Genomic DNA, 15,899 nt, shown 5'->3' with positions numbered 1-15,899 from the left:
AGTAAATAAAATTTAGGTAAGTAGTGTTTTGTGAATTTGTCAGTTAATCAGTAGATCTATAGTACCTCACTGCAAACCACAGTGATGATGATGTACTGGTATTCAGTACAGCTCCAGCGCAGGATGTAGGCGCCCTCCTCATTGCCCTCCTGGCGCAGTTTTTGGACGGCGTACTCCGTACTGCAAAAAGAAAAACAACGAGACATTTGATTTAACTGACCTGACCGGAGACAGCTGTTCAATCAAGATATCCCAGAAATATTAAGCTACAAGGAAAATTTGATGGAGGTTCTTATAGGAGCTTCTACTTTGACATTTTTCAGCCTGCGATGTGACTTAATCACCTTGTCCAGTAACATGACATGCAACAAATGATGAATTTGTTTGATAAAACTGCATGTGGCACATTCTCATCCTCCTCAAATAAAATTGCCAGTACAAACCTGATGGGTCCGTGGCAACCATTGGTGATGTTGTGTACCACTGAAGCCGGAGCCACCTCCTTGCACAGGTAGTGATGGGCATCCACAGTCAGCCTGAAGTACCCGTCCACAAGGGCTGCAAAGGACAGAGCCTCTGCCCTTGTATCCAACAGCAGCTCCTGAAAAGTGCAGAGACATCCAAAGAGTGATGAAGGAAAGCAGGAAGGGAAGAAGTAATCAAAGTAGCAGCTATTACAAACACTCCACAGCACTCTCGAGCCCTGTAGTATGAGCAGTGATGAATGACAAACTCAAATTTAATTTCACAATTAAGTATGATAAAATAATTTGTCATGGCTAATAAAATGTAGCGAGGCGCCATCTTTGATTTGGCAGGTGAAAAAAACAATACAAAAACAAAAACACAACCAATGTAGAGAATGCAAGAAACAAGCTACAGGGCTTCTCAACAATGAATCCTTATACAATTCTTATTTAAGATATTATTAATAACACTTTAATTGCAATTTCTGGTTTTACTTATAAATGAAAAGTTTTAAAATTTTAAGTACGCATTTGAGCAAACACTAAAGGAAAAACACACACACACACACACACACACACACACTAGTCTCACCATCTTCTTGTTGTCCTGTTTATAGATGGTGACCATCGCCTCTTTGATGACAGTATGCGTGATCTCATGGAAGTCACAGAAGACCACCCAGCCTTCGTTTGCATCTTTCTTTTTGTCAGTCTTCTGTTTTGCATCATGTTTGTTCTTCTTTGACTTTCCTTTTTCTCTACAGGCCACAGACGACTGTTTACAAAGCAAACAAAGCAAACACACGGATATAATTTTTTCTTAGCCAATCTGAAAATGCTGCATCACCTTTTCAAAGTCTCAATGACATTCTGTAACAGATCTCAGTGCATCAGAGATGTATCGAGTGATTAAGCGATGTTAAAATAAAATGTTTTACTAAAATACTTTAAATATTACAATGTTTAACATTTAATATTTCTATTAAAGCCACTGATTACATTTATCAATTTTGCACACATTTCCTAACTTACTGAAGTTTGTATGAACTTGTTAACACCCACCAGTAAGTTAAGTTTTCCTCATTTGTTTATAAATTAAGGCCAGATTAAATGGGTGTGCCGTCTCTGGGATTCTCAAATAACAGGTTAGAGATCTGTCCACTACTTGTTTGCTACTCAATTTACCATTGTGAAACTAAAGGCCCTTGAGGTTTTTACTCACTGTAGTGGGTTTCGTCCTCCAGGAAATACCAGTGGTGCCGGTAACCAGGACCTGCATGTCACGGCTTGCCTCCATGTTCTGACTCTGAGCGTGTCCTAGACTCTGATTATAATATCCTGGAAACAGGTAAACATAGCAAACGTATATTGTAGTAGTTGCATAGAAACATAACATTTTACACAAAGATTGTTTACAAAATAATCTGTTATTAACTATGGTGACTTTATGTTTAAAAGGGAAAAACAAACAAACAAACTCAGATCCCCAGATTACTTTCAGTAATCAGCCCTATAGTGTTTGTAATCTTCACATGTTATTTAGAAAAGTACGGGGTGTGGTCTACTAAGTAATAAGTGGGTTAATGTTACAATGTGTAAACATCCTCTTTCACTTTTGTTTTTTAGCCATTGCAAAAGTTCTCACTGTGTCTTGGGTATATTTGGATGTCAACAAGGTGCAAACCTTTTTTTCTCTCTCTCTTGCAGATCTGCTAGTGGGACACCACAGGGAGCCTACATGTAAACATACCAAACCACTGCCAATTATAGATCAATGCAGCTAATTAAACTACTGTCAGAGGACAGTAAAGACAAGCCGTTATCTCAGTTTTGTGGTAGAGTAGCAATTACAGTTTTCCTCATTATATGTATTATTCCCTGACTGGTCTCAAACTCTAACAGGGATTAACTCAGTAACTGTTTGAATCTTTCGTTACTCAAAATCTTCTGAAAAATTTGGGTCATGCTGGAAGTCAAAAAATAATATGCCAGGGTGCTTTTTTCTACAACCTGAGCTGTTGTATGTCACAAATCTGGAACACTCCCTGGGAAACTAAAATCATGATTAGCACTTTCTCACCACTCCAGTTACTTACCGTAGTAACTTCCATTGCAGAAGTCTCCCTCCTGAATTACACTAAGTGAAGAAGGCTCAAAAACCTCGCTGCCCATGCTGCTGACCAGACCCTCCAACGTGGCCAGGTACTTGATCTTCAGGTCGTATGTCGTGATGTTGCTGTCCTTTACTGTGCGACTGTTGAATTCAGTGAGGAATTTCTTGAACACGTTGTTGATGCGGATCCGTGTCAGAATGTTACGCTGCTTAATGTTGCGGTTCAGCAAATCTGGGATGAAACGTTTGTAGCTGGGAAATGGGGAGAGGAGGGGATCAAGACAGAATGCATAAACATTTTTGTCAATACAATAAAACACTGTGCTGCTGTCTGTATTTTAGTAGTAGGTGTCGTTTTTTTTGGCAATAATCAAAAAGCTGTGTTACCTGATTTCATGGGAAGCAGTGGACAGAGGCATTTTCTCGTTCATGGCGTAGTGAGTGATTGCAAGCACAGCCATGCCCAAACACTCGTTTTCTATCTCATGTTGCTCTGCCTCTGACTGGGGGCTCCTGAGTGGAACTACGCCAGTCTGAAAGTCATTTTGGCTCTGTGCAACAAATATACATTTATCCTTAGCAGATAATCAGACAAACAGCAAACACATCTGATCATAACAGAACTCTAATGGAAAACTGATTGTACACACTGTAAAAAAACAAAAAAAACAAACAAAAAAAAAACATGAGTACCAGCTGATGTTGTTTTAAAATGAGCTTTCATTGATAATGTGTTTTCATGGGATTTTAAAGTAAAACTAAGAAGAAAATAACACACCAAAAACATTCAAATGTTAAGTTGAGTCAAAGTGGATCTTTCTGTGATCTGAGATATTATATTCTTGATACATGCAACAATAAATGGGTAAAAGCTTGTGTATACAAAAACCAGTATAATAATTCAGGGTCTAAACTAAACCTTGCAAGCACAAACCTGAGTAAACAGGTAAGTCAAGGAGTCAGCATCCAGTAACGGTGTTCCCTCTGGTATTTTCTGTGGGCTGTTTCCTTTGAGTTTACTGATGCAGTGCCTCCAGACATACGGCTCTCCTTCAATGGAGCTATGCCAGTTTCTGAAATAAAACCTGACAGCAGAGAGATAGAGGACTGGTTAACAGCACAGCATAAATACACATGAGGGAATTTATGGCTTTGGTTTCTTCGTTTTTCTTTTTATGTGGGTCTGCATCACATTACTGATGATGAGTGATTGAAATGTAAAACTGTCCATGCTGACTTTTACTCTGTTACTCTTTTAATCTGTCATCTCCATTTGACTTTCCAGTTAGCGTTTCAGTGCTGGGCAGTGACACCACCATTTCAGGTTTGAGGTTTTGGTTTTTTGGTTGTTGTTTTTTTTCTTTTACTTTTTGACCCGTTTTCCTGTTTTCTCTGAAACGAAGCAATTTTAAAGCTAGCCTGTGCTTTACAGAGGAAATACGTGTACACCATGTATCTGTCTACATCCTTCAAAGAACAACAATAGACAAAGGGCAATGCACAAAACAGTAGTAACCTAAATCAAAGCAACACTGAAAAATGAATGAAAAGAAGAGTAAGAAGTAATAAAACAAATAATGAGGGCTCAATAAAAGGTCATGAATTTAATAAAACCTGATCAAACTGATATATTAATACTGTCAAATATGCCATCCGATATTCTCTAATATTACAACTTTTTAAAAAAAATATCTGCATCTACGCTCTGTTTTGCTACTTTCTGACCTTATATAAATCTATCCTGATGGTATTTTTATCTTTGTGTGTGCTTTGTTTAGACCATGTTCATATCATGATATGATCATAATAACTCACTTGTTTTTAGGTGGCTGCACTTTGATACAAGAAGCTCATACACAAAATATGCACCACAGTTAGGCTCTATGTACACTTGATTTTCCCTCTACTAGCTATTGTCAAAACAGAGCACAGATAAAGAGGAAGTGTAACTGACACCACAGTGGGTTTTTTTCCTCTTTGCATGACATGCTACTCAAGTTGTGAGTAGCACAGTACAGTGGGGTAGTAGAGTCAAGTACAAATATGGCATTATTTTACTGGTTTTAAAAAACTGGCAAAATAAACTCTTCACTGAAGTATTCTTCACTGGGTCGAGTCTGTTGCAATACTTTTTTTATTCTATTCTATTATTGTGAAATATCTTATCCTATCGTCTTACTTAAAGAGCACTCGTATTTATGAAAAAATGTCTGATGCTGACAAGTTTTTGTTTTAAATCAGAGCACACAGAATGGCTTACAAGTACAGAAAAAACCATATAAGGAAGCAATTCTGCCCTATCCAGAAGTCTGAATTCTTAGCTTGTGCTAAACAAAAGTGAAACAAAATAATTTAGTCTTAATAGTGTCTTTGGGTTTTTGGGACATGGTTGCTTTAATACAGTTTGAACCACTGCTCTATCCCAACAAGCGAGGAGAGATTCCATACCTAATTGACAGTGTTCCTAGCTAGGAGGAGGCAAGTCAAGGTTCCCGTCTTTAATTTCTGCCTGAGTTGCAATGCCCAGATTCCAGCACCTAATATTCTGTCTGGCCTGTAAAGACTTGGTTGGGTCCCCTGACAACCCCCTGATAACCAGCTAGGACAAGTTGCATACTGCATGATGCTCTGAGATGTAAGCTATAATCTCGCTTTTTAGCCCATACCTCTTGAGTCAGGCTTTATCGGGCTCGGAGCATCATACAGTATGCAACTTGTCCTAGCTGGTTATCAGGGGGGTTGTCAGGGGACCCAACCAAGTCCCTCATATTAGCTAGGAGGGATTACAGCTTAGCAAACTATGTCGAGCTTAAAGTCAGAGTATTATGTGTTGCGAAAGACCACGTTAACCTGCCCCTGACCAGTTACGGTTTAAAATCAGCTGAAAGCACAAGCTGACTCTTTCATTTACGGCATGTTCTAAATACAGTCGAGTCGCTATAGGGGAAATATGTTTTATATGTGAAAACTGTTAAGCTGTACCTTAATAGAACCATAGAATTAATTACAAACTGTGTTGCATTGCATAATACAGAACACATGCTAAGAATACCTGTTCAGTCAATAAAAATAATTTCCCTTTGATCTTCTTTGTCAGGTTATGGGGCAATAATATTTCATTTTTAAATGTCTCCAGTTCAGAGCTCTAATGTGCAGTCATCACCTTAGCGAAAAAAACAAAACAAAAAAAACCCAACAATAGCCCCAAGTGCACTTTCAGCAATAAAATAATTAACATGAATGACCCATGAAATGCCCCTTTTTATGTGAGTATGCACAGAGCCTGAAGCAAATTGTGCTGCTTTACAGAGAAAGTTTATAATGTGAAACCCGTTGCTTCCTGCTGGGGTTTTAGATTTATCAAGTCAACTAAAGCAAAGAAAGCCTGGCAGTGTTTAACTTTATTTGCAGTATTCTCTTCTGGTATCACGAAATGTACACCCTCTGATACAATACAGGAAACAATTCACATATGATAAAAAATTAGAGTATTCAACTCCAGAGTAGGGATGGGTATCGTTTAGGTTTTATTTTATTTCTGCAAAATGATAAGCACCGTCCAGCCGCACGCACGAGGCGATACGCACTAACTCACTAATGGAGATTTACCACACCCGCAGTAGATGTGCTCGGTGTGAGGTTTTGTAGCAAGCTATCAAATACGGTGCATTTCTCGGCTTTAAAAAAAAAACGCTATGTGTCGCCAGGTGTTTCATCAGATTTGAGGTGTTACCTCCTTTGCACAGTATCACCTTAAAGCACTTGTTGCAGGCTGCTGAGTTTGCATCTTTTGCTGTGAAGTACAGCCAGACTTTTGACCGCATCACCTTGGTCATTTTTGATCTGTAGCTCTGCTCTAAAAGAACGTACGTACCTGGGCCTGCCTACTATCCTTGGAAAGGTAAAATGATTGGCTAGAATCCAAAGTGTATGACATCTCAGGAAAAAAAAAAACAAGCACCGAAATGTGCGCTGCTTTTCGGTCTGGTTACTACCGTTTATGTCAGAACCAGTGCCATAATGGCACCGGATATCGGTACCCATCCCTACTCCAGAGCGCTCATTTGCTGCCGTGACATCATTCTTACCTCATGCGATAGTGGAACTTGATACTGGTTTCATCTGTGACCTCGAACTCGTAGTTTGGGGGATACCAAGTGCCAGTGAGCTCATCGTACAGGGCAAATAGGTTATGGCACAAGGGAGAGATAGCTGAGAGACAGAAAAGCAGAGGGGGAGGGGGGGGGATCAATAGTCAGGCTATTAGAATAATGACATTGGAAGAGGATTACAGCCTGTTTAAAGAGAGTGTTTAAGAGATATGGAATACAATCTGCTTCTAAACAGACACATAGAGAGCATAGACCACTATATCGTTGCAAAAGATGAAATGTTTTATGATTTGTAGAAAAGGCTCCACTCTGTCCATCTGTTGTTCTGACTTGGGATGTGCCAGTCTGATATCTGGATCAGATATCTGGTTGGATCCCGAATAGCTGGATAAGATACTGGAGACAATGCACTGATCTACAGCATTTCTATTCAATTCAGTTCTATTTAGTTAACTACACCATGCAACGGCAGCAGAGTACTGGCTGTTAGCCAGAGTGCTAACATAGCATGGAGGAAGCTGGCAGTAAAAGGACAGCAGTTGGGAGACATTTCACACTACAGAGCTACATTTGCACAGCAGCAACAACAGCTTTTATTTCGTATGTTTCATATGTTTTTACTTTCACCTCACACTTGGGTGAAAGTGAGTTGTTGCAGGTAAAAAGCTGCAATGATGATATTGATATCTTTCTTACTCCTTCTTACAGCCTCACATTTAAACATTGTTCACATTTGTCTGGATGTCACCAAAACTGAAGCTTCTGGTACCTTTCAATACCAAAGTTCCATAAAGTATCATGTATGTTCCTGGTTCTCAGTATCAAGTTTGAAATCCCACCATTGTGACAATGGAAGCTAGGCAGCTAACAGTATTATTGTTTAGTTAGAGAAATAAATGTGCATACATGTAAAGGCAATGAGACTGTTTAAGAGACAACGAATATAATCTGGTTCCACAACTGTGGTTCAGGGGGTTGGGAAGCTCATCTGTAACCGGAAGGTTGCCGGTTCGATCCCCAGCTCTTTCTGTCCTGGTCGTTGTGTCCTTGGGCAAGACACTTTACCCTACCGCCTACTGGTGATGGCCAGAGGGGCCGATGGCACAATATGGCAGCCTCGCTTCTGCCTCCACCAGTGTGTGAATGTGAGAGTGAATGAATAGTGGAATTGTAAAGCACTTTGGCTGCCTAGAAAAGCGCTATATAAATGCAATCCATTATTATTGTTATTATTTTTAAACAGAGACAAAAAGAAGTGTACTTTTGCTTAATATACTTTTCTGATTTTGACAAAATCTAAAACTTGACAGTCAGCTTATGTAAGATTGCACGCAATAGGTATAAGATTAAAGCTAATCATTATTAATAACTTTATGCTTTTGTCTTTTGAATCTGGATAACCCATTTTACTATATACTATATTCAGTTACAGAGAAAAAAGGAAAATACACTCTTAATTACTGCAACAGGAAAAGATTAAATCAAAGAACTGGCAAATGACAATTCTGTAAACAAGTCAGCCACTTACAGCATTTCTTGGCAGCGTCCACGCAGAGGTTCTCAGCAGTGTAGTGGCCTTTTGGGTATTTCAGTGGGTCAATGTCAAGTCTGTAAAAGTGGATTTCCAGGCCTTTAATGGAAGCAGGTGAGGAAGAAGTCTGGGGTTTCCTAGGTTTCCTCATCTTCAAACAGAGTTGCCTGCCCAACTCCATCACGTACAAAGTTGGCATTCAGACCCTAAAGAAGTGAAATTAAAAAAAAAAAAAAAAAAACAGAAAAAAGGGGGTAGGGGTAGGAAGTGGGAATGTTAGAATCACATTTGGAAATTCTTAAAATTTTGGTCTGTGGAGAGGAAAACTGTGAAAATTTACTGTGCTGACAGAATGAAGAACAGGCAACTCATACAAGCTTCATGTACCACAGGTTCCTAATGATTATTTCCTGTTTCTAGTTGAGGAACAGATATTTTGCATCCTCTGCCACTGTCAGGGATCACATATTCAAACTATAATATTTAATCTAATTAATATTTTAGTTATTTTGTAATGTGTTACTCTGTACATATTTTAATATACAGTTTTTGTTCTCTGGCAGCTCTAATGCTATAACATTGTGACCATAGTCACATGATAACTCATTGAAAACTTCAATTATATTCAATATTCTACTAATGGTCACAGCTTTTCAAACTTTAGTTCTTCTTACTTAGTTGTATTGCCTTAAAGGAAGTTCACTATCTTAAACTAATTACTAAATAAAATCATTATAAGCTTGAGAGCACCACAAGAACTAACTTTGCAGTTACTTAACAGTCATTCCCATTACAGCATAAGTAATTATATAACGTTATTGAACACAACAGCAACCTGGTCTTAAAGTCAGCCAGTCAAGACAAACCGCTCAAGTTCAAAGTGAAAAAAGGTGACTTAAGTGGCATGGATGTTTATATCACATAGGCTGGGCTGACAATTACTTATATTCAACAGAACCATGTCTATGGTTTACAGAAAAAATATCCATTGAGTGGCAGTTCTGCAGAAGTGTCAGTGTTGATTGGCCAGACTGCTTCGATTTGATGGGAAGGCAACGGTAACTAAAATAAAAACATGTTACAACCAAGGTATGTAAAAGAGCATACTTTGAAGAGCAACATGTGAAACCTTGAAGCTGGCAGGCTAAAGCAGCAGAAGACCATAATGGGCACCACTCCTGTAAGCTCAGAACAGGAAACTGAGGCTACAATTCACAGGGCTCACCAAACTTGGACAATAGGAAATTGGAAAAATGCTGTCTGGTCTTGTGAGCCTTTATTTGTCCTGCAACTTCCAGATGGTTGGGTCATAATTTGGAAAACCTTCCGTTCTGCCTTAAACCAAAGATTCAGGCTGCTGCTGCTGCTAGTGGTGGTGTGGGGGATTTTCTTTTCTTAGTGCACTTAGGGGTCATTATTACTAACCGACCGTTGTTCAAATACCACAGTCTACCTGAGTATTGCTGCTGTCCATCCCTGTATATACCACCATGTATGCATTTCATTTAGATTTCCCAAACATGAAAATGAGATCACTGTACACAAATGCCATTCACAGCTACTAGTAGGTCTCAACCCAATAGAGCATTTTTGGGATGTGGTGGAACGGAAGATTTGCAATCAACTGTTCTGCAATAGCGGAGTGATGCAATCATGTCAATAAGAACAAACAACTCTGAGGAATTTTTCTAGCACCTTGTTGAAATCATGCCTATCATAATAAGATGTGCTGAACAGAACAGGTTAGGTTTAGGATTTAAAATATAAAGTGTCACATTTTCACCAATTCTTTTTTTGAACAACATGGTCTACGTGCTATATAGATTATTTAATGTTGGCAGAGCCCAGGAGAACCACTACTATGACATGTTCAATTCAATTCAATTCAATTCAATAAAACTTTATTGATCCTGAAGGTTGACCCCGAAGGAAATTGGGTTAAGGCTGCCGACCTTTGCCAGCGCCGACTTACCCTTCTGACCATACATACATTACACAAACATCACATGGGGAAGACAGGTCACAGAGGTATAACAATGGAAAATGCACCACATGAGGAAAGATAAGGAGAAAAAAAATAACTCCCCCCAGACTGAGCTTCAACAGGGAGATCAGTTTGAGAACGGAAAAAAAACACCTCTGCACATGAAAAAAAAACTCTAAATACGCCAAAGAAACACATGACAAGCAACAGGGGTGGGTAAAGGGTGAGAGACAGCCGATTTAGACAGTACATCCGGGCCTGCAGCCTGTGCGCTGGTCTCCTTGATCCACCGTCAGCATTGGAAGGGAATAAGCGTCGAAGGCGTTTGGAAAGGGAGGGGGATGAGTGTGTGCATATCAGTGTATATGTATGTGTGTGCGTGTCCAGAGTTCAGCTGAGACGGTGTCCTTCACCCTGCTAGGCTAAGTAAACAGTCTTCCAGCCAACCCAGGTGGCCTGGATGTTCTTCACATCTTCCAACAGGACAACACGTTCTCACTACAGAAGCAGACCAACAAACCAAGAGAGTATGTGTTTTAAGACCCCAGAGAGCCACGAGATTTGAAATCACAGCACTTTCTAGCAGATTCCCGTACAGCAAGTGGGGAAGGGCTTTAACCATGCAATGCTTGAGTCAAGTGCACATACATCAACCAGCATGCAGCCTGTTTCAGTTGCTCCTGCTTTTTCTCTTTACTTGCACTTTTTTCTTATTTATTTCTTTGTCCTTTACTTAGTACTTAGACTGTTTGTCTACATAATTTCCTCAGTGATTATTAAAGTATTCTGATTGTCAGTTTTTCACCACAAGAACTTCTGCTCTCAACATTAGGGCTGAACGATTATGGAAAATAATCTAATTGCGATTTTTTTGCCCCAATATTGCGATTGCGATGCGATATGCGATTATTTTTTAAGGTCTTTGTCTTCTGTATTATTAAACAAAGACAAGCAATACATCATATAGTATGGCCAATACTATATTACATTAATTTTAAACTGTTCTTTCCTGGAAGACAGATCTCTGTTATGATGACATGAGGTGATGCATGAATTGATGACTGACATTTTTATTTAACTTCTTCAATCACAACAGTATATTTGAACATACACAATAGTTTATTTTTAGCTTACAAACATCTGAGCATAAAGTGCTGACAAGGAACCCTGGTGTAAACATTAAAATGAAAGTCAGTACAATGTGCAGATTGCAGAAATATACATAAACAAAATCAGTGGCTTTACCACACTCAGTTTTTCGACATCTGTGAACTACTAGACAGTCATTCAATTAAAAAATAATATTAAATAAATAAAACTAATAAATAAAAAATACACACATCTTACTGATCTCTGCAGTCAGTAACATTACACATAAAGTGCAAACATAATAGCAATTGTATAAACACACACACAAACACGCCTTTAAATTTTAAAGGCGTGAAATTGGACGGTCTAGTTCTGATTAGCGTCACCGCTGTCTCGGTGGAGTTTAATAAACTCGCCGTCTGCTTCTTGCTATCTAAAATATAACCAGACACTGGTGTAAATTCTCGACTGTCTCATACTTCTGTTTAATAAGTTTTCTGTTTGACGTTTAGTCAGCTGTGTGAAAACCAAGGAGGAACCCACCGGGGGATTAATAAAGTTTTATTTTATCTAATCTAATAACTTTAATCTCAGCCAAACCGATTTACTCACGAACAAACAAAACACTGAAAAAAGCCCAACAATAACATTTTTAGGTTGTCTAAGTGACTTATATATTACGTTTAACCCGAGCAGCGAAACTCCGCGGTGATCTGAAAATGATGTGCCGGGAGTTGTGCCGTTCTCGGCCGCATCAGTAACCCTCGAGCTCCCGGCTAGCTGTCGAGCTGGTGGGTAGCAGACGCCTCTGAAAACGTCGAAGCACTTTTGCAAATATGGGATATCTTGATAAACCGAGCAGATATTTGATGTTTACACAACTACTTTCTCGCCTGAAAATATGTTAAAAGTTTATTTTGTGACCCAGAAAGATTAGTATGAGTAATTTTAAAACTTAGTAGCGGCCGCCATTGCTGGAAACTGGAGTTTGGCTGGGCCGCGCTATGAATTCTGGGATATGGTAGTAATTTGGACAGCCTTCGGCGCGTCGCTGTGACGTAATCGGTCTACAAATGCGGCCTCAGGAGGATGCAGCCCATGAATTTGGACATGTCCAGAGTATAATCGCAGCCTTTGCGGTTAGAAAATTGCACTTGATCATGTCGCGATATTATTGCAAATGCGATATATCGTTCAGCCCTACTCAACATACACAATTAACAAAACAATTAACTATTATTCAGCATGGAATACAACACACTTCTAAATAAAATATTGCATAAAAGCCCAGGCACGGGAGCAACGATTATTGGAAAAAAAGACAAACTTGAATTTAACCTTAAAGACTGAATTAAGCCTCACTTGACAAATTAAGAACAAAAAGGTCATCAGGAGCAAAGCACAAAATAATATTTGGTTTCTGGAATTTGCTGCCAATACTTCACGTATACGCCATGATGAGCTTGAGCAACTTTGAGTTTTTTGTTTACCGAGAGATATCAACATCCTGCAAGAAGCTGACATTCCAGCAATCCCACCTCACCACAACTCAGCACCCAGCAGTACCATAACTAGCCTTGTTCTCAGTTAACTCAGTTTTCTGTATTGATACAATTAAAAATTCACTGTATTGCTGCATTTATCAACTATGCTGCACATTTTTCCCTGCATGCTCTCGTTTCAGAGTCATTCGTTAATCATATTTCTTTGTTTTTTTATTGTAGCATTAAAAATAAATATTTAACATTTAATTGCGTTTGTTTATCTATTTACGTCTCAGTCTCTTTGTAGCCTCTATTTAGAGAAAATTTCCCTTCTAAAGTTTCTTTTAGCTACTTAAAAGAGAAAAACTTCCATTTATTAATCATTCTAGGGCTACACTTCATAATGCTGACCTCCTAACGCTATATATCCCTATCAAGCTCATATCCGTATATATTACTGTTATTATTATTGGTGGTGGTGTTTAATAATTCCACTCAATGCCATATCCCCCGCATTAAGCTTGTTTCCCCTACACCAGCTTTCATCTAGCACTTATAATTTCTCATCACTTTTCATCACTGTTACAGCTGAGTTTCTTAAGAAGAGAATTTCAATGACTCATTCTTTTTATTTGTAACTCAGGCAGTGTTCCTCTGAGCACTGAGTGTGTGAATGTGAGAGTGAATGAATAGTGGAACTGTAAAGCGCTTTGGGTGCCTAGAAAAGCGCTATATATATGCAATCCATTATTATTATTATTATTATTATTATTATTACTTCAGTTATCATCAGTACTTTAGAAAGTCACTATCCCTTTTTTGTTTCATATTAAAATGTAAAAATGCATAAGATGTATCTATGAGAAATACATTTTACAACAAACAAAGTTCATCCTAATGATAAACACAGTTTATCATGAAGTTTATCATAAAGCAAACACAAATGACATGGCAGCAAACTTGTGACACCAGTTCGATGAGGCTTTTGCAATGATTACGCCACTACTTTCCACAGCAGTTGAAAAAACAAATTGTTAAGCGCTGGTTCCCTCGGTAACTTCACGTCTACATTATGTCTGAAGCATTTTTTTTTCACTGAACAAAACAAGACCTTGGAAGAGTTTATGATGTTACGATTGTCTGACAGTAAAAGCTGAATTTTCTGAGGTGTAGTTAAAATTAAAAGTCTTCACAAAAGTCAGAACAAAGAATGCCTCTACTTGTGCCCACATTTTCATAGAAAAAAAAAAGACAGAATGTGTTGCCTTAAAGCTGCAACAGTGGATGTATTAGTCACCACCAGCCTTGTCGTTAATGTTCCCCTGTGATGTTCTGCAGACAGGAGTCATACTTGACACAAGCACTGTAGCCCTAACCTTTCTCAACATTATCCATCTATGTGTGACAATGCAAAAGTCAAAACCAATCCCATTAAACTGCCATTAACCTGCCAACTCCCAACCCAAATACAAAGTCCAATTGCGCGTGTGTCCAAGTGTAACAATAAAGTAATTAACAGTTCTTTTTTTCCAGCATTTCTAATAGTAACACATTTAAAGGAAACTATATTGTTCACTACACTGAGAAAGGAATACTTTGAGCAATGCCCTGATATGATTCATGTGTGAAAACCACTAGCAATATATCTGCAAAGTGCTTGACGGGACTCCTCTAACTGCAATTCAGGTTCTTATTCTATTGGAGAAGTGAGTTCTATTCACGTTGTATCAGGTATTGACGAGTTCTGTTGAATGTGGAAAATGATGAGGCAATGTAGTTAAGATATTTGTTAGAAAAGTTAATGTCAAGACATGCTCAGCATGTGATGCATACTTTGCTACCTGTGCTCAAAGTATTACGAACAACAGAGTTGGAGGTGGACAAACTATGGGACGAAACCATTTCCTGATTTCCCCAAGTATATGTTGTATAACGAAAAACACATTTCCCACCGACATCCTTATGTCTGTGATATGTCCACACAGGTCAACATAATACAGACTATTATACAGGCTAGACATGTTTTTACTTACGTTCCTATAAACTCAATTACATTTGAAATGTTGTGTGGATCACTTAGGCAGCATAGGGCGCTAAATGCACACTTTACATTACTGTATAACTTACAGTTCATGCATTAACCATCCACAATGAATCCAAAATGATGAAATCACTGGTCACTTTTCCCTAACTACTGAAAACTAAGACTGTCTGATTTAAAATGGATTTAAATATGGATTAAAAGCACCATGGGAACAAATTCATGTGAATATCAAGAAAGTGAAAATGGAAAAAAAGAGCTTTTTTCCCCCCCTATGACATTCTACTGTTGCATACATGTACTATAGCTGCATTCAAGCAAGCACAGGTGTTTATGAGTTTTATGGAGTGCAATTAAAATGTTACTTGGATTATCAGATGGAGCTCCAGTGCTACACGTGCAAATAAGAGCATAGCCTACATTGTCAGTGTTTGCAAAGACCAAAATCCAAAGTCCTTCATGGGACAAATTTTGTAAACCAGTGCTTGCCAGTAGACTGCTGGAATCAACCTATTATATCAGAATCAAACTAAAGGAAGTCAAATGGTCCTACCTGTGACTGAGTACACAGGCCACACAATTGCCTTCCCTAGTCTGGGCCTCACACCCCACCGGATGATGTGGTTTCTCTCACCATCTCAATACCTTTTCTTTCTTTTTCAGTTGAATTCTATTCAAATGTCAAGTACATTCGGTGCCCAAGACAAGTTTTTTAAAGGGAACCTATTCAGCTCATTTGCAGTTTACAGTTGGCTCTACAAAGTAGCTTTGCTTCATAATTCAAAATAATGATAATAATATCCATCTTATTTTGGGGATCCCCTATGTTTATCCTGTCAGTTAAAAAAAAATCCTTTTTAGCTCCTCACCCATTTCATTATGGGTTTATAATCAGCTCAAATGATTAATCAGTTAACAAATAATTGGTCTACTGATCAACAACTTTTAGCTATAGCTCAATTACAGTTTAATTATTAATGCTGTAAGACCAAGAAGTACTGGGTTCTGACAGCAGTATTAATCCATTATAAGGGTCTAAGGAAAGTCAAGCAATTAAAAGATCATTTAAGTGGTGCCC

General features: G+C 38.5%; 1 protein-coding gene across 3 annotated transcripts in view; it reads right to left on the bottom strand.

Annotated features, from left to right (window-relative positions):
• jak1 (Janus kinase 1) overlaps positions 1–15,899 on the bottom strand; it is a 31,158-nt gene that overhangs the window by 13,000 nt on the left and 2,259 nt on the right. For all 3 annotated transcript variants that reach the window (XM_085376290.1, XM_085376291.1, XM_085376292.1), the window contains exons 2-10: positions 8,221–8,429; positions 6,669–6,792; positions 3,515–3,665; positions 2,968–3,131; positions 2,564–2,832; positions 1,690–1,805; positions 1,060–1,242; positions 444–601; positions 66–180 (exon numbers count right to left, since the gene is read on the bottom strand). In XM_085376290.1, the coding sequence (XP_085232416.1) occupies positions 66–180; positions 444–601; positions 1,060–1,242; positions 1,690–1,805; positions 2,564–2,832; positions 2,968–3,131; positions 3,515–3,665; positions 6,669–6,792; positions 8,221–8,422 (1,482 nt within the window). In that variant the 5' untranslated portion in view covers positions 8,423–8,429. The remainder of the gene's footprint in view (positions 1–65; positions 181–443; positions 602–1,059; positions 1,243–1,689; positions 1,806–2,563; positions 2,833–2,967; positions 3,132–3,514; positions 3,666–6,668; positions 6,793–8,220; positions 8,430–15,899) is intronic.

This window comes from Diplotaxodon limnothrissa, linkage group LG17 (genome assembly GCF_057381915.1).
Source record: "Diplotaxodon limnothrissa isolate DT_005_m linkage group LG17, D_limnothrissa_male_GT1.1, whole genome shotgun sequence".
NCBI lineage: Eukaryota > Metazoa > Chordata > Actinopteri > Cichliformes > Cichlidae > Diplotaxodon > Diplotaxodon limnothrissa.
The sequence above is the reverse complement of the archived record's forward strand: the minus strand, read 5'-3'. Positions and strand labels throughout refer to the sequence as shown.